Consider the following 20,207-nt stretch of genomic DNA (forward strand, 5'->3'; position numbering starts at 1 on the left):
ATACACAGGGCAACTTTTTGAGCAATGTTGCTGGGCAATCTTGCCGAGCAATTGTTGCTTGGGCACTTTCCCATTGAAAATGGGCAATACATTTCCAACTGGATAAATTAGATGGGTCGTGGGCCCTGTTTCTCATCTGGTTGCCCGTTGACGGCAACATTGCCCAGCAACATTGCTCAAAAAGTTGCCCTGTGTATCATCACCTTAAGAGGGGGCACGGCCATTATTAATGGAAAGGTGTCAGCTGTTTACAGTTATTTTAGTTGCACAAAAACAGTCCGATACACGGCTTGATGTGACCAATGCAGGTGTGTTTCCTCTGAGGAGGCAATGGAAGCTGTGCCTTGTCAAAAAATTGGATGAGAAAATCATCCACAGTACAAAAATAAATTAAAGCAAATCTTACTAAAAGATGTGTTGGACAGTGTCACTTTAGAAAAAGGAGTGATTTATACAGTGACAGCAGAGGTTAAAGTAACAAGGGAAGGAAGCATCTCTCGTGCCTCCCCTAAATCAATTGAGTTTTAACAGATGCCCTAAAGTGTGTCGTGGGTTTGGTGGGTAAAATTAAGAAAGAATGGGGAAAAGTTACATGAGAGTTAAATGACTTGATCAGTGAGGTTTTTTTTAGTGAGCTATCAGCTTGATGATAATAGCCTAGATACATCCTGTGTCTGTGACCGTTGTGACACCTGCAGTGTTTACTGAGCTTTGATGACTGAAGATCTGAAAATAAGTTGACTATTAAAAAGAACTAATAAGGCATTAGTTTACAAATAAAATATACACAAAATGTGTTACTGCATTATTATGGTTAATATTTTGGAATAAATGTAAAGATGTTTAAAAACTTGAGATTTAAAAACATGAGATTTATACTTAATAAAAAGAACATAATTTCATTGGTAATGTAAAAAAAAATATATACAATTGGATTGGTTGTTGGTTTTTATGATAGTGTAAGTAATGTTTATTTATTTAACCTGGAAAATTTGTCAACATTAAGCATAACTGGAACATGAATTTACACATGTAACCAAAAAGATGTCAGAAAAATCTTACAAGAATGGCCCATATTTATTTAGAGTTAATTAGTCACTACAGGTGAAGACAGGTGTGTAGGCTACTATATCACATGAGCTTGATGATTATAATTCAGAGTACAGCCATATACCCGATTATTGATGGGAGTGCACAGTTATGCAGTGAAGTTATTTTCAGTTATTTTTTTCTGAAATCTATCACATTTCATAGGCATTGTAGGGTGTCATTTTTACATGAAAAGTGCTAAAGTTCTGATATGATTTAAATTTCGTTAAAATAACCATCTGTTTTAATAGGTGTGTGTAGAATATTTACATCCATTGAGCTTCTGCATTGAAAATGAGGTGGATACCTAGAGCCACATGCTCTTTCAAACAATACGTTATCCACAATTGTCCTAGTCTGTATTCTTTGAAGAAGACAAGAATTCACTCAATTCATTTCATTCTACAAATAGATGGAGACGTTTGATTTCATATCAAATGATGAGAATCAATGGCAAAAAATATTAAAAGAAGTAAAATTGTTTGTGGTCATTAGAGACGGACAAAACCACATTTGAGTGGACAACTGCATGAAGCAGCAGAGTGCACTGAATGCATGTAAAGGTATCAAACGCTCTTTTAATGGGAGCGTTAAAAGAGCGTTTGATACACCTGAAGGTATTTCAGTATATAGGCCTATTGTAATAGTCTTTGAGTTTAAGTTAAGCCACCCATTATTGACACACGCTTGATCAAATGCATGTACGGATATAACTGCACATACTGGTGCAGTCAGTGAAACATCATCTACATGACAGGTAGCTGAATTACCTAAGCAGTGAAATGGAAAACTGAATTAGAATGAGAAGAGGCTGGGTAATATAGCAAGTTTTCTACATGTGTATGTGTGTACAGATTTGATTATACTTCAAAATTCAAAAACCTTTTTAGTGGTACTATAGCTTTTTGAAAGACTCATAAATCATGCAAACCGTTTTAGGTTTTAACTTTACTGATACCTACAGGTTTGTGTTAAGCGTTTGGGTCACCTCTGTATAAAAACAATGTCCTCTCTAATAGAATAAAACCAAAATGTGTGTTTGTAGGTGTGTATATGGCTTTACATGTGTTAGCCTCTGGCTGAATGTGTCCGGTAAGGTAAAATTTCTCTGATAACATGAATGTGTGTCTGTCTGCAGCTGAGGAAGTAACTGTCTGACCTTGCTGAAAGCTGCATTGTTGGTGTATTAATACATAAAAGAGTGGTTAAACTTTAAGACAGGAAATTGCAGCTTGTTCTTTGAAGGCTGTTTTTCTCTTCCTGTGGGTAATTACATTTCTTGCCCATGGGGTGTCACAAAACTCCTTAGCATGCTGATATTGCCCGGAGATATGCATGTGTGTGCGCGTGCATCTTAAACAGTGTGACCTGATGAGTCTCCAGACGCTAATTAGTGAAAGAGAGGCAAGAACAACGCAGGCTATTACCATTCTCAATCACTTCATCTCATTCTAGACTCTCTCCTTCCCCTCAGAGCTGACTCTCTCTCTCTCTCGCTCATATTGTAACAGACTGATAGACAGACAGAATGATGCAAATCCTGCCCTTTCCCAGCAGACAGTCACAAACAAACACACATACGCTTGAAAAGAATAAGCTGTCGTGGAAAATCATGAGCTTCCATTCATGATGTCCTGACAGCAAACACCTTCTCTCCTCCCGATCTCTTCCACACTCGCTCACTGCCCACCTCCAGAGTCCAGACATATTTATTTGCTAAATTTGTCTCTCCAGCGCAGTCGGTTTTGGTCCTGCTGGGCTCACTGTTACTACAACATCAAAGACTTTTAACTACTTGGCACACCAGACAACAAACAGACAGCTTAAAAAGGGAGGAGATTGGAGCTTTGAGATCATCCCAGAGGTAACTGACTGTCAGAACAAACATACTCCCAGTTTTCTGAATAGCACCTGTCATACAGACTGCAGATGGTTTACTGGTGTTATGATGAATGCACCACGTTCACTCACTGGGGATCTGCTGAATCTTATGGACCACCACAAAGGCATCAGAAAGCCCAATTTTCACTGGATGATTGACAGAGCTGATCTTTGCTATCTGCACTGGGACCTGAAATAAAAGCACATATTATTTATCTCATCAATCATCGACAAATTTTGACAGCTAGAAAGAAAGAAAGAAAGAAAGAAGAAAGAAAGAAAGAAATGGATTGAGTAGAGGAGAAATGGAGAGAGGGAGAGGCTTAATTTAGTTAGGAGGTTTGCGGGCTGAATGAGCTTTGCAATAATCAAATAAATCCCAGCAGCATTTCCAATGCCTTCTGACTAGAGGCTTACAATATTTCTTTATATATTTCAGTCATACATATTTTAATCTTTATTCATAAAATGATTACACATACAATTATTATTATTCTACATACAATTTTAAATATTATTTGATTAATGACTAAAGGTGATTCATGTATCTCAAGTACTATGTCACATTTGACTGCAAATGATCTGTACTAAAACGGGAAAGTCTTAACCATATCGGTTACATTTCACTTTGACATTACACGGTACCTGACCATGTTTGTAAGTGGCAAATTGAAAAGTGACACAATCACACAAACTCTGATGGAACAGGAAGTAATCACAGAAGAGCCAAGTCACACAGTGAGAGAGACAAATAGAAAACAGGATGAAATAAAAATATATATATCAGACCTCTTTGTAAGCAAATACAATTCGCCCATCGCTGTATAATGTGGCCTGGAAGGTGAAACTTCCTTGATTATAAGAATCCTGGAGATGGACGTGATCCCACTGGACAACCAAAGCAGTTCCTATAAAGCGCACACAAACACATTCAACTAATATTTAATTGTATACTTAATATTAATATTCTTGTAGCGTTTATACGCCCGTATAAATATAACAAATTATTATTCATAACGGATTATGATCAATAATTAATAATTTAATTATTTTCAGAATTTACTGTAGCAGAATCAATAGTATGATCATTTTATCAGTTCATCAAATGAACGGAAAGCATAAACAATTATTAATTCTAGGAAATATAATATCTTCCTGGCCACGAAAGACTAATTCCCAGCTAACAGCTAAATTAAGAAATAATTCAAGGGTAAAAGCATATAGCTTAGATCGCAGTTCAAGACAATAAATTCGTAAGCACATAACACAAGTAATGCTTCTCTTTTCAAATACAAACAATACTTTATTGATTATAAGCCTATGACTAACACATAAAACTAATATCTAACACACACACACACACACACACACACACATTCATACGAGTTGCAGAAAGAATGAGAGGGAGGAAGAATTAGTTTTAGGAGTTAGATGGTGAGATCCCAAGTTTCTATATGCACTTAAAAGACATGACCTGAACGAACCATCAATCATCGATTTAACCCTTCTATCGTTTCTTAGGCAGGTTATTCAATTTTATATTAATGCACCAGTTCAGTTAAGAGTCTGAAGGCTACTTGCTTGTCTTCGGTTTGCTTTGGGGATTCCCTTTTGTCGGTGTAAAGGGTTTTCCCGGGTCCGTTGCTTGGCTGGCGGTCTCCTCGTGCCTGCTAGATCTTGGGCAGCCAATCACGTGGTGTGTTGGCGGATGGATGAAAGTCTTTGAAGTTGGAAGCGCGTTGCAGTCGAAACGTTTAAACGAAACTTTGCAGCAAAACTTAACTTGGAACCGAGACTTTTAACGGAAAAGAAAAGAAAGGAAAGTGAGACGAGTTAGATGGTTTGAATGAAGCTGTTTTAAACCCTGATCTTGATTTGGGTCATTTGTCTCTATGCGTCTACATGGTTACTATAACCATCGTCTGCTCCACCCGGCTTGTTCTGCCGAGACTTTTCGAGAGAGAGAGCGCGAGAGAGGGCAAAAGAGAGAAGGGCGCTTCTGTGTTCGGGTCTAAGATTTTAAACTCAAAGTTTGTCCAACCTCCAGGATGGGTTCTGACCAATTAGACACTGGCTTAATTTAGGAGGTGGCTCTATTTTCTTCTTATCGTAAATCATGCGTTATCTGTGATCTCCTTGCTCTCCAGCACTAGCAGAGAGAACAAGAGGCCACAGTTTAGCCATTATTACTATTATAAGAATACAAAACATTTTACCCAGATTTCAATCAAGCCAAGAAGAACATACGATCCTACTGACAGGAAGCACGACACACTTTCATTCACACACCTAATATTTATAACAATTATGAATTGTGAGGCATAAGCATATTAGACACACACATATATTGTAGAAACAACATAGAATTATGTAGTTGCATAATGTTTGATTATAAGTCCATCGAGAATTGTTCTGGGATGAGTTTTATGGATTTTGATATGTAAAGTGTGTTAGTGTGTAAAGTTTATGGGGTTCAAGCCATTCCAGTCTGAGGTCAGGGATAGTTCCTGCTGAAGTCTGTTTTGTTCATCTCTCATGGGACCTTGGTCCTTAAGAAAGACATAGTCTGTTAGTCGCAGGGGTCAGGTGACCTCTTGTTAGGGCCTCTTCTTTCACCATTTCTGAACAGATCTGTCTTGCCAAATTATAAAACATTGACAACGTTCTTCCTTTAGTTAAACGATAAAAAGTCTTTTTTGATTGCAGAGCCTGGGGGTGATTATGGCTCTGGGTTTGGTGATTTGAATCTGGAATGTGAAGCCTCTTTTGTGTGATTATGTATGAACAATCACCTAAAAGCTTCAATTGTGTTTGGTTCATTCTCGTAGTCGCTACATTCTCTACTTATAATAAAGGCTCGGTTTCTGTGACTGTAGAGCTCTGTAATCAATAGCATCTTGAAAAGATAGCCTGATCTATAATGTGACACATTTGATTTATGGCAAGTCAAGTTACAATGTTTTTGATTGGTGTGTGTATTTGAAGATTGGTATGCCTTGACAGATTTATATTGGATATTTCTATACCATTATATATTTCTGTCGGACAGGGCACTCTCTGTCTCTCAGTATCTCACAAACACACACACACACACAAACACTCGCACAGTCCAGTGTCTCTTACCATTGTCAAAATAGATGACAGTTGAGTTTCTGGAGAGGCTGGGGTCAAAGTTTGCCATAAGTGGAGCGATATATTGTGTGGCTGTCAACATTCGGTGAACCACATCTCCTGTATAGATGAACCCTGAAAAGACACACAAACACACACAATCCAAACCATTAGAATTAATATCCATGCATTAACAAAAACATTTAAAATGTGATCTTCAAGATAAGATAAAGGCACTCAATTTGTTTATGACTAAAATGTTATTGGCACCAATGTATGAACATGTGGGTCTCTTTCCTCTAAATCTCTGTGCTCTCCTCCTTTCCCATCTATCCATCCTGGCAAACAGCCCTGGCCTGTCTCCAAAGTGATTAATACTCTAATTAGTCATATAAAGGCCTCCTTCCATCCCACTCACAAACAGGAGAGAGGACCTTCCAAACACACATACATAATCTAAAATGTGTCTTCAGCATTTGTCTGCTTAAATCAATGCAAATCTTTCCACAGGAATTCAGCCAACCTGGACTATGCTGACCACCTCCACTTTCTGTAAACACAGAGCACTTAAAAACTCATTAAATTCAATTAAAAAATACTGAAACTTCACAATTGTGACAACAGTTTGCCATTGCCATCAAGTACCATGATATTGTCATCTAATTCCATGACTGTACCATTGTACTGTCACAGTACTAAACAACTGTAACAACGACCACTTGACCACTTGATTACTGCCCCAAAGACAACTAAACAACCATTAGGCTTAAACTTTTATTAATATAAGTATAAATAGCAAAAACAAATAGTGGCAGATACTATTTGCACCTCAGTGTATTGTAGTACACTATAAAACATCATGCAGTAAAACATAATTCCAGCTGAAGTGAGATGGGAATAGGGAGAAGAATGCGGATTTGAATGGGTTGGTTACATCAAAAGCTAAATTCACTGTCCTTGCTCTCTGCACCACTGTCCCAGGTACCAAAGGTGTTTCTTTTGTTGTAATTATGTCTGGCTCAACCAGACAATGGTGGGTGGAGTTAGTGCAAATAGCCTTTGCCAAAAAGATGGGCAATTTGCATAGCTATTTAAATAGACAATCCGAATTTAATAATTTAGCAAACATTTTCCAGTGCTGTTTATTATTATGTTATTTAGGCAGGAAAAGTACCTCTGATGCAAGAGCACATGATTTTTCGATCCTGGGAACATGGCTTCACTGAGAAATTTAGATCACTTCTGTGTTTCATCGTTTATAACCACAGAAAGATGACTGATGTAGGGGGAAATTATATGGTGGTTTTCTCACTCTATCTTTCCCTCACTCTCACCGCTTCATCTCAGACACATTCCAGGAGCCAGTGAGTCACATGAACCACGATCATAATAAAAATCCCCACACATGCCCTCATATCTACAGTACAGCGTGCTCAGTCAGCCGTTATTAAGAACCTCTCACAGCTGATAAACACAGCCTGATCCTCTAGAACAGTGTGACTCACAGTCAAGCTCTTATGCCTACAAGCAAATCAATTATATATTCCTCTGGAAGCTCATATAAATCATATGTTCTGCTACAGCCATATAAAACTCATATCGCATGGAGACAGGCAGACGCTTTCTTATAACCTAATTGAAAATCATTGGTTGTGCTGCACACATCACGTGGAGGAAGACACTTCACTTACCGCCGGTTGCAACAGTGATCTCTCGCAACAAATGTCCATAAAATGGAAAATCAAAGGAGAGATTGACCCGCTGAGGATGAAAAAAGGACTAAATTTAGCTTGCAATTATAAAAATATCTAAACAATAAGCAGAATAAATACAAAATTACGACAGAAGGCCATGATTACAATAAAACATACAGCAAGTGTACATCCAGATGGACCCCATGGACTCATTCTGTGGTCGGCTAAAGCAAACGTAACTCTGCTAATAAATTTTACTTTACTGTCCTAAATCTATGGTACGCTTGTCCGCTGTGGTTTCTTTTGTTTGGAAAGTGCACAGTCTGTTCCAGTAATAGGATGGCGACACACCAAAACCTTATTCTACAGTATATAGAAATGTGGTATTTGAGGATCGACACTTGGTCTGTTTCTTTCATAATCTACACAAGCAGACAAACTCGTCCAGAAACAACAGAAACAGGTGTAAACCTCACTATACAAAGTGTTGTTCTAGTAAGGAACATGTACTGTAGGATAAACGGCTGATAGAATATAGTTATTGCTGAACTTGAATCTTGGTCAGTGGAGCTACATATGAGTTGCATTTCAAATGATTTGAGTGTAATGCATGAATGAATGAATGAATGCTGTCTTACCGCTGCTTGTCTGTGTGTATTAGACAGGATGCCGTGAATCTTCACCTTCTCCTTGTTCATCTGATCGATATTTACCCATAATTCTTTGCTCATAGGATCACTGGGGCCATACGTTTTTGAGGTGTAGTAGTTATGATCTGTGTCTTCCTACAAGGAAATATCAGACAGCCAGTCAGGATAAAGGACACAATACTTACTGAGAAGAAAATCATACAGGTCTGGAACAGCATGATGATGTGCAACAGTGCAATTAAAGAAATTTTCACTTTTCAGTGAACTATCCCTTTAATAAACTAAACACCCCAACACTATCCGTATTTGTTTATGGCAGGCTTTTTACAACCAGGGGCCATGAACCCATTCTGATTATTACATCACAAACAAACACTATTTCAGGTCTGTCAGTATTAAAAACAAAACCAAACACTCTCCCGAAAGAAAATATGAGCACACAGAGGCATGTTTACAATAAACTGAGCCAATCTCCGTTTGTATGTATTTTCAATGCTCACCACATATTTAGGAGGGACACTGAGAGGTTTAATGAACTGAGTGTTGATCAGCCGTGCCTATAGAGGTGTTCCAGCCTCTGCCTGGATAATATGACGACATCAAAACAGCAAAAGGGTCACCTGAGTTCTTTTAGCCCAGTTTTCCCTCTCCGTTCACCACAACAGAGCTGGGTTCAAAGACTCAAGAAAAAAGGAAGACGAGAGATCGAGACACAGGGCTTATACGTGTTTATAGAAGTGTGGATGTATGTGGATCTGTGTGCGAACGTACATATACATGCGATCAGATGTACCTGGTATATCAATATACAAGCAAAAAAGTGACACTCCAAAAACTTTGACATTTTAAATAAATAAACAGGTCTGCAGGTTACATCTGCCAAGCAAATGGATGGAAAATCTGAGTGCCAGCAGAAACAACCAATCACTGCTGATTGTTAACAGCACAACACTTTGGACTGGGATAGAAGAAAACGATCAACTCACGAAAAGAAAATCAAATCATGGAAATCGTATCCCTTAATTTACTGACCATTACAAATCATTTTCTACAAGAACTGTCATCAGTGATCCAATTATTAAAAACTTGTGGGTTTTAGAAATGAACCAAAATTAATATTTTATCTACCAATTAGCATAATGCGTGACAAAAACCCCTGATCACATGACCAAAGCCATAATTGTGACATGATCATTCATGACAGCACTGCGGATGACTCGAGTTTGAGTCCCAACCGTGGTCCTGCTCCCCTATGCTCTCCTGTCATGATAAAGGCAAAAAGGCTAAAAAATATATCTTTATACTGTGAGGACACATGTGCTTTGTGAGTACAAGACATGATGTTTGATGAACTAATAATCAAAAAGACGAAGACCCACATGACCCTCTGAGTGTTAATGAAATCCTCGGATTGATCTATTGTTGTTTACTGAGCAAGGCAAGGCTGTCTGTAAAACCCTAGGAAGAAAACCCTTGATAAAACCCATAGATGTTTGCAGCGTCTTATCAAACATCCTGGAAATCAGGAATTCAGCATTGAACAATATGAATAATACAATATCAGAAAGAAAGAAATGTGTCAGAGTTAAGGAGAGGTAAATATAAGATATGTAATCTCTGACAGTTTAATCTCGTAAAGTGCAAAACCAGCAGAGTGACACATGCTGAAACTAAAACTAAAACCTAAAAGCCTAAACTAAAGCCTGAGGCTATGGCATAAAACAGCAATAGAAATTCAGGCCTTTGAACACAAGCAACATTTTAAAAAATGACAGAAGTGTGTGTGAAATAAATGATGCACCTGGTGTATGGGTGTATGTGTGTGTTGCATGTTTATACAGGAATGCGTTTGCATACAGGAGCTGGTAGGAGTTCAAACACAAAAACTCCATCACACAGACTTTGTAAAACAACAACAAAGGAAACAGCCAGTGGACATAAAAATTAGCATCTACATACTGTATACACTCCCACTGCTTTGAAGTAATAATCATGTGGGAAACTAATTCAATACTGAAAACATGTGCGCATACATCGTCTTGTGATGTTTTTCATATGGATATAATGACCACATTGAGGCCATCCTTAAAAATATTTTGGTTTGCAGTAACAGCAAAAAATTCAATTTGACCCATAAACCTCTGCTATTATTAACGGAAATCAGTGAGGTGGTCAAATGGCTAGGCACATTGTAGAAACTATAGGCTTATTAAGTAGTCCTGACGTATTATGGAATGGTCGATTTTCTTTAGTGCAATTTAGTACATTTCGGTATGGGATGTGCTGTTTTATTGGTCAGCGCGGCGATGGTGAGATTAGTTCGCGCCGCGCTGACCATTGGCTGGCGCAAGCAAATACTTCTCCCTGCGCTGTCGAGTCTATCGCGACTCGCGCGGCTCGGCCCATTGAGCCACGCAGCATGTCGGCGCAGCGCGAACTCTGTAAAGCCTTGTTTAAGGCCAATTTATACTTCTGCGTCGAGTGTACGCCGTAGTGTACGGCGTAGGCTACGCACGTAGGCGACGCCGTCATGAGCATTTATACTTCTGCGTTTAGGTCTGCGTTGCTCTGCAGTACAGCGCCGAAACGCTAGTTGGCGGCGGAGGGTTTTAATGTTCCACTGTGTTTAGATTCCTCGCGGCAAGAAGAAGAAGATTCCTCGCGGCTGTTTTGAGTTTAGGTTACTACAAGCAATGGCGACTGAAAGAGAGCAGATCATGTTGGAGTTGGAGCTTATCGAGGTGGAAAAGGTAAATTTTTAGTTTTTTTTAACAGTTTCGCTGTACTTAGAATTTAAAAATGGCGGGCGGTGCAGAAGAACACGCCGGAAATGCATAGGAGGAAACGCGATGCTACCAAGCCGACCAATCACAGATCTTGCGGTGCGCGTCGTCGCGACGTGTAGTTACATTTTTGAGGAGGTGCGCGTCAGGTTACGGCGAAGGGTACGGCGTATGGTACGCGTCTGTGCGTATGCTACGCCGTACCTACTGCGCGCACCCGACGCAGAAGTATAAATTGGCCTTTATACTCGACGCGTCCGCACGAGCGCGAGTCTCCGCTGACTGCGCGCGGACCTCTCCATATGGACGAGGCGTTTATACTTGACGCGCTCGCCGTTGTGCTATTCTGTGAAACGACAGGGGGCGACTCGGAGTAATTCTCCTCTAAACCACCAGGAATCAGCAGTGAAGAAGTAGTTTGCCATTTATTAGTAGTTTATTAATTTCTGATTCATATAAAAAGAGTAATAAATGCAGTAGGTTTATTGTACTTTCACTGCATGTAAACTAGTAAACAACTGAAGCCTTATTGAAGAGTGTTTAAACCTTAATTTCATCAGCAGGGCTTACTTCTGCTATTGTAGGCTTATTTTGTAAATATAAGCAGTTACTTTAGAGTGCAAACTGGGTGCTTAATGTAAATGTGTTCCTATTCAAAAAATGAGAGGCTTTTATGGTCGCCCATCAATGCAAATGTCTCTGTGTATAGAAGGATCATAAACATACTGATACAGACGCACCAGTTCGGCCAGATTCGGCTCGAAGTCGTTCATCTTCGGATGCGGCGCCGCGCGCGATGTTACAAAAAGTGCCGTGCACACCGCCAGGCGAAATGGGGTCTTGCGCACCCAACGCGCACGACCGCCCACACCGCAATGACGTCATTTTTGCCGCGCGCACTTCGCGCTCTTGCGGACGCGTCGAGTATAAACAAGGCTTAACACCGCGCCGTTTCGTCCCACTTTCGGTGTGTTTGGCTTCCCATACTTATGTGTGTTTGTTTGTCAGAGCCTGCAGTTGCTGTGACGCGCGTTCGCGGCGGGCATGTCGTGACCGTGACGAGCTGGACGCGCTCCGAGAAAAGGCCGTTAACATCTATTCTACTATTCCCTATTTGACCATTAAGAATTTCGCATAATGAGCGACTAAATGTAGGCTCATACAGACGCATTTCACAAGCAGCCGCGCCGCAGCCATCACCGAGCGCGAACCATTGAAAGTGAATGAAAAGAAGCGAAACGCACAGGCCATAGTGTGACATGCGTAAACCAATGGTGTAAACATAATCATCATAGATGACGCCACGGGTTTTTATTTAAAAGAAAGAACGTAGCCTGCGCAATTTATATTCACAATACTTACTATAATATAATTTATATAATTTTATTGCATTTGTATTAGTTGTTTGAAGATTAAAAAAAAATCGGTCGGTCTTAATGCAAGTTTACAACCGGCAAGTCGGTCGGAATAAAAGGAAAATAATAATAATAATAATTGGGTCGGTCCTAAATTGACAGGGTCGGTCGGGTTACGGCAAACAAGAATATTTTTAAGGATGGCCTGATCGATGTACAACATTTTTTTTAAATCAGCAACTAAGAACAACTCAGACCAGCAAGAATTCCTATGCTGGTTAGTGCAGGTCAAGCTTGTGGACCAGCATGCTGTGCATGTAAAACTTGGGATGACTTTCTGATAAAGCTGGTTGACATGAAGTCTTGCTGGTTAAAGACAGTTCCCTTGGGGTCATATAATGCCATTTTCATACAAGTTAATTTGATTATTTAGGGTCTAAATGAAAAGTTTGTAATATACTTTAATTAAAAATTCTCATTAGTATTTTAAGAAAACACTAATTTTACCTGGTCAAAAACAGCTCTGTTTTCAGCACGCAGTTTCAGTGCATATGACTTTAAATGATAATGAGCTTCGCTCACTCAGCCCCTCTGTTCTGCAGGCGTTTTGACTGGTTTTGACACAACGCACGTGGAGTGTTGCCTTGACAACAGTTGAGGGTATATTTTGGAGAAAGAATGGCAGCGGGAGTCTCTGAGGACTATCAATTTGAACCGGAGTCGCACCTGGAACAAGATGACGGTCGGCCGCAAAGAAGTTCGACAATTAAGGCTCGAACAGGACGTTTCTGAATGGTTGGTTAACATTAGGGGTGTAACGATATTTGAACCGAACCGAAAAACCGCGATACACCACCCACGATACGTATCGCGATACTCTCATGGCGAACCGAACACGCCCCGCCCCCTGCTGCCCCGCCCAGCCCCGGCTCATTGCACCTCATGTGTTATGTGTACACAACGAATACAGGGCTGTTGCCTAACCACCATTAACCACATATAATCGCGATAAGGTCAGTGTTTTGTTACTTTTGATAATAAGCAAGGTGTAATCTTTCAGATTATGTCTATTTGATCACGAAATGCAAACAATAAATGCCGTTTTGGCGCTTTTAGATGTGGCGTGACAGATATCACTGTATGCATGCGGCAGCGCGGAGCGCAATCATCTCTTCCTTACAGAATAAACATGAATGGACACCCGAAGGTATGTTGAAAGATACAGTAGCCTATACTTACTGAAAGGCATCATAACTCGTGTAAACACTCAATCAGTGTTTCAACAGCGGAAATGCGTCAATAAAACGCTTAGTTTTTCACATAGCTTTATATTTACCTCAGGCAAGTCATTCAGTGTCCACAGCTTGCTGGTTTGCTAACTCTTTCACTAAATAAATGCTATATATTAGCCTATATATTATATTTTACTTAACCTGTTTATGATATCTTGATTATTTAATGTATGTTTAAAATAGTTGTCATGAAAATAACAGCAACTGTGTAAATTATTATATAACAATAACAAATAGTAAAAACATGTTAATGCAAAAAATTGCCTTACGTCCAGTTTTCATACAATTTGTTATTTGAGTGTTGATTATTATTATATCATTTAGGCTAAAAGTCTAGGCTCTATTGTTAAGCTTTAATGTTATAGTAATGTGCAAGTAAGGGCTGTAGTTTACAGCATTAGCAGATAATTTTGTACTTGTACTTGTTTTTACTTGTAATTGAATTAATTTAAAGACAAGGACACAATTTGTTCATTAAAGCACTGTTTAATAAAAAATAAAAGCAATTTTAGCTTTCTAAACCGCCGGAGTTATGTTTGGGATTATTTTACACCTTCATCATGACTATAAGTTTGCGTGTGCATTCGCTGCCTTTTGTTTTGTGCAAATGTAAGTTGTAATAGTTTATTTTGTGTGTGCCTATCTATATCTGATTTATCTCATATTGGATGCATTTGGTTAAGAATTGACGCAGCGTGATCTTTAGCGCGCGCAGCTCAAATGGCAATGCACGACTAATAACGACTATTGGGACTGTCATATTATATAACATTATAAAGAGAACAATATTGTAATAAAACATTGTGAATTATTTGGGTTTAGTTGCCGTGTCGCGTTGTTCCAGGAAGAGCGCGTCCACAACATGAGTCATTCTGAATGGCACGTAACTTAGTTCAAGTTCACTTGTGCATTCACGTCATTTTGTGCAGATATTATTTGTAATATTATGTTTATTTTGTATATATCTGATTAATCTCATAGGATGCGTTTCTTTGAGTTAAATAACGTGCTAGCAAAGTGCTCAACGGTTAAGTTATTCATTCAGCGCGCGCCGCTCAAGCAGAATGCACGACTAATAACGAGGATTAATTTGGGACTGTCATATTACATAACATGAGAACACTATTTTATTAAATCGGTGTGAATTCATTGGGTTTAGTTGCCGTTTTAAGTGCGTTGTTCCAGGAAGAGCACGCGTCCACAAGTCACACATTCTGACAAGCGCATCTGAGGCGGCGTTGGTGACACGTTGTATTAGTCGTTATATTTGATTATTAAATATTTAATTTAATTCAGGGCCTGAATTTCGTTTTGGAAAATGGGGGGGGGGGGGGGATTAGTAGATTAGTAGGGGGGGGATTTATTAGTAGATCCTACTCACCCCCTTAGATAATTTTCATGGGGGGGATTTTTTTTTTGAGGGGGAGAAGGGCGGGGGTATTTTTTCCAAACAAAAATTACATTTATCTTGCCTAAATGTTTGCGCTCATTGCATTTTTACAATGGGGTAATATTGTTGTTAAGAGTTTAAACAACACAAGGAAGCTTGATTTAAACTGTTTAATTAAATTGAAAAAAGTAGCACAAATAAATACAATAGAATAAAGATACAAATAAAGACAAATAAAGAGAAAAGTTTTTCAATGGGTCTAACTTCATATAGGCCTACAGAAACTGAATAAAGTAATCAAATGGAAAATAACACTGGGTAGTATTTTAGTCCTGAATAAATTAAATATATATATAGGCTATTAATCCTGATTCCTTTAACTTAAAGCTATATTTTGTTGTTTTGACAACTAAATTAATGAGCTAGTGCACGGATCCTGTGTTCATTATACTGGCATGCGTTTTATGCTTATTTAAAGACAAAACCGACTATGTTTAGAGTATACTCACGAAGACCGAAATTGACACAATTTTGCGTGTTAAAGCAATATAATCCGCGAAAAATAACTTTTGTTACTGGCCAGCTGTTTTTGAGGCGGATTTTCTATGAATGTGCGCATAGAAAATCATCTCAGAGAGCGTGCGAGCACTGATTAGTTTAAAATCGCTTGAATGTTTAAACTGGTAAGACTTAAAAAGACGTGCAAATGGTAAACTTCAGTCACGATGCACTGCTGGCCCGATTGTGCAAGTGAATATTCCGTCATGTCCCGACTCCTAAACGCGAGTGTGTATTATCGCCGCAGCGCTTGATGCTTGCCTTGCACAACACATTTTGAGAGAAGCGATAGAAGACGCGGCACGCTGAACACTCACGCTGTTTGTGAAATTGCGCCTGGCAGATAGTTGTTAAAAGAATGATTTGATTTTATAATCTGTGTGGATTACGATTGCGGGAATTTCCTGCATTATAAATGGGAGACCTGTGGGAATTATTAGAATTATGCGCAATACCCGCAATCCCCGCAATCCCGCGCCGAAATTCGAGCCCTGAAATTTAATTATCAATCACATCGAAACATTTTACAATCCTACTAGCCCTTTATTTAGATTAAAACCATTCTCATTAATTTGGTGAGGAACATAGCGGTTTGAGCAGCATTTGCAGACGCTGTCATGCTGTTGGCCATATGCACTGCAGCAGACGCATATTGCAGTATTAAGGCTAACGATTAATCGATTAATTGATCGTTAATTTAAACGACGATCGATCATGGGAATTTGTGAAAATTTACATCCCTACTGTAAACCTATTTTGATATATTTTTGGTAACTCACTTTAAAGGTTAACTCAGGTATTTTTGTAATATGGAGTTATAACTGACAAGCTGATATTTTTCCTAACTGTGTAGTTTCTTGGAGGGACATTATTATGTTGTGCAAAGGGAAAATAACGTGTTTAAGTGTAATACTGTGTAAACATGTTATAATACTGTTTATGGTGAATACATTACAACATTGGACTTGACTGAAGCTACATCGTGTCCGTGTTTTACTTTCTATTTCCCTTTTTACAGAGGCGTAACATTTGGAGGCACCGCTGGGATAGTGTGTAGCGTGGTTCAGTGTCTACAACAGATGTCCCCAGCCGTCACACATCCCTTTTAAACAACCCAGAACAGCAGAAGCAGGTGGCGAATCAGCGATAGTGGGATTCCGATTGTCTTGGGCAGCTTGCATGTGATCTGAGGTATTTCTGCATACCAGGAGAGCTTCTACTACTACCCAGAGATTGAAAGGTACCACTTCACTGCTAGCACACACTCAGCTGGAAAGATGGAGTCGACAGAGGTAGAGGAGTTACAGCTTGAAGTAATAAGGGCGTTGTGTCTGTTGACCCGAGAAAGTTTGGTGGAGCTGTGTGACTATCTAATCATTGCCGGAGCAGAGTTTGAACATGTTACCAACAAGGGCCGAACTGCTCTCATCACACTAATTTCAAACTACATACAGAAAGAAGAGCTAGAAAAGCTTGAGGATAAAGGTTTTGCTGACTTACTCCATCTACATGACAAAATTTCTGAGCTCCAGATAGCTGGTAAAGCTGGCACATCAAAACAAGTAGGCGAGCAACAGGACAGGGAGGAGAAAAGGATATTGGAGGGAATTGAGGCCTTGCAGCTTCAGTTAGCAAGCGCACAGAAACAGAATGAGAACAATAAGCCAGACACAAAAGGAATTAAAAACATCACCCCCACCAGGCAGTCACCACAGAGTGTAGTCCACAGTCATGCACCTCACCCATGGCACAAGGACTTCAAGATAGCTGGCCAAATCGGTGAGCCCGGTCAGAAAGACAAGCTGACTTTTTCAAGCTTAGCACGTCAAATTGAACATGGCTTAAGCAAGGGGTTTCCCGAACTTGAGATAGTGGATGCAGTGATAAGAGCGATATCCCCAGGCATGCAACTCTGCAGCTATTTAGAGGGAAAAACCAACCTGACCTTACCCACACTGAGGCGAATACTCCGATGTCATTATCAAGAGAAAAGTGCAACCGAGCTTTATAAGCAGTTGACCTCAGAGGTCATCAAAGAAACCCCACAGAACTTCCTTATTCGCACTTTCGACCTGAGACAAAAGATTTTGTTTGCTTCGCAGGAATCTGAGTCAGGTCTCCAATATGACCCTGGGTTAGTGCAGAAGATGTTTCTTCACACTGTGTTAACTGGCCTGCAGAATGACAACATCAGGCGGGATCTTCAGCCTTATTTGGAGCAAGCTGACATATCTGATGAACTGTTGCTTGAGCGAGTGAATACAGCATGTGCTTATGAGACCGAGAGGCAGAACAAGAAAAAATTATCAGGACAACAAAGACCTGTTACCATCCATTCAGTCCAGTCCAGTGATGCTCCTGCTGAAAAAAATGAAAACCCACCAACTCAACAAAAGTCTAAGGTTTCCCCAGTTGTTCTTTCCCAGCTTGAGGAAATTAAATCTGAGATGGCTCTGTTGAAAGATCTTAAAGCTGAAGTGTCTCACATTAGGGAGTCCATGCAACAGCCCCAGCACATGCCTAGACAGCCACCACCAGCAGGGGGGGCCGATGGCGCATCAGGATTGCAATTCTCAGGTCAGCAGCTGCAGGATCCGGCGCAGGGATACTGGTTTACTGCGGGCCCTGGACATAGAGGAGGAACTGCTCAGTATCAGCAAAGGTTTGCCCCACAGCACAGCTTCCCCCCATCAAATCGTGGCCAAAGAAGAAAATGTTTTGGTTGTCAACAGAGTGGAGCTGAAGATTATTGCACACACTGTTATAGGTGTGGCAGTAGCGAGCACTTTCTGGCTGGATGTCGAGCGAGAGGACAGAGACAGTTTGGAGGTGAGTCTTTAAACGGGGGAAGGTCACTCGCACGGGACAGGGAGTGACTAGTAACGCAGCCATGTCCCAGAAATGTGTGCATTCTGGACAGAGGGGTAAAGGACCAATCCTGAAGCAATGTGCATCCTGTAAGAAAGTGCTTTACTGTTCTAGACCATGTCAAGTTGATAATTGTGCAGCACGCAAGAGAGAATGTGAAGCACTCTCGTGTATGACTACAAACACCACTCCAAAGAGGGACAAAAGGGCTCCATTGGTAGGGGAAAAGCACATGGTTGATTGCTTCATCCAAGGCCAAAGTGTTCGGGCTTTGTGGGACTCAGGCTCCCAAGTGACCATAATTGATGAGCTATGGAAAGAAGCACACCTGCCAGACGCAAGACTAAGAGACATAATAGAAATTCTGGACATAACACAGACTTTTGACATACAGGCAGCAAATGGGGAGAGCATGCCATACACAGGTTGGGTTGAGGTAACTTTTAGATTAGCTTCAGGGGCTGCATCCAACACAGAAGTAATTGTCCCCACACTTGTGATGAAGGGTGGTAAGCTTGTTTAACCTATCATTGGGTCTAATGTGATTGGGATTATAATAGACCGTGAACTGAAACAGTCAAACACTACTGACAGGGAAGGGTTAAGTAGAACAGTAAGGGCAGCATTTCCAGGCCAAGCAGCGGCTTTTGTAGAGCAGGTAACGGCTGTTGTAGAGCAAGTTGGCACCACACCAGTGGATGAGTATATAGTCAAGGCAAAAAAAGAGAGGGTTAACATACCAAAACGTACATCAGTCACAGTTGAGTGTCATGTAAATATGGATTCCCCACATGAAGACAACACACTTCTCTTCGAGCCGGATGTGAACCCCCGCTGGACAGAAGGACTCGAACTATGTGACATGCTTGTAAAAGCAAATAAGGGCAGAAAAAAACCCTCTATTACTGTAAGCGTGCAGAATATTACAGATCATGACATAGTGTTAGCAGGGAAAACGGTAATGGGGACTGTCCAGCAGGTCCAAGCAGTCTACCCAGCCTCCATGCAAGAGAGGTCCCGCCCTCCACCTTCAGCTGCAACAAATCACATCAGAGGTGGAAAGGATCAGACTACAAGCAATGTTTGGGATCCACCTGTGGAACTGGGCCACCTCAATGAGCAAGAACGAGAGGTAGTTCATAAGATGTTACGAGAGGAGTGTGCCTCCTTTTCAAGAACAGAGGATGATATTGGTTGTATAGAAAAACTTCAACTCAGCATCTCCCTGAAAGACACCGAGCCTCTAGCAAAAGCATACCTCTCTGTGCCTAAACCACTTTACCGGGAAATGAAGGACTACTTGAGTGACCTCATCGCTCAGGGTTGGGTGGAGAAGTCTAACTCACCGTACGCATCACCAGTCGTGTGCGTTCGAAAAAAGGATGGGAGTCTCCGACTATGTATAGATTTTCGTGAAGTGAACAGAAAGACCCTCCCTGACCGCCAGCCTATCCCCCGAGTGCAAGATATAATGGATGGCCTAGGAGGAAACTTGTGGTTCTCACTTTTGGATCAAGGGAAAGCGTACCATCAGGG

At 40.3% G+C, this 20,207-nt stretch overlaps 1 protein-coding gene across 2 annotated transcripts in view; it reads right to left on the bottom strand.

The window, feature by feature from the left end:
• plxdc2b (plexin domain containing 2b) overlaps positions 1–20,207 on the bottom strand; it is a 94,378-nt gene that overhangs the window by 22,992 nt on the left and 51,179 nt on the right. For both annotated transcript variants that reach the window (XM_056248433.1, XM_056248432.1), the window contains exons 3-7: positions 8,414–8,560; positions 7,773–7,842; positions 6,094–6,216; positions 3,760–3,878; positions 3,061–3,160 (exon numbers count right to left, since the gene is read on the bottom strand). In XM_056248433.1, the coding sequence (XP_056104408.1) occupies positions 3,061–3,160; positions 3,760–3,878; positions 6,094–6,216; positions 7,773–7,842; positions 8,414–8,560 (559 nt within the window). The remainder of the gene's footprint in view (positions 1–3,060; positions 3,161–3,759; positions 3,879–6,093; positions 6,217–7,772; positions 7,843–8,413; positions 8,561–20,207) is intronic.

This window comes from Rhinichthys klamathensis, unplaced genomic scaffold (genome assembly GCF_029890125.1).
Source record: "Rhinichthys klamathensis goyatoka isolate OS25496 unplaced genomic scaffold, OSU_Roscu_1.1 h1tg000055l_1, whole genome shotgun sequence".
NCBI classification, from domain to species: Eukaryota; Metazoa; Chordata; class Actinopteri; order Cypriniformes; family Leuciscidae; genus Rhinichthys; species Rhinichthys klamathensis.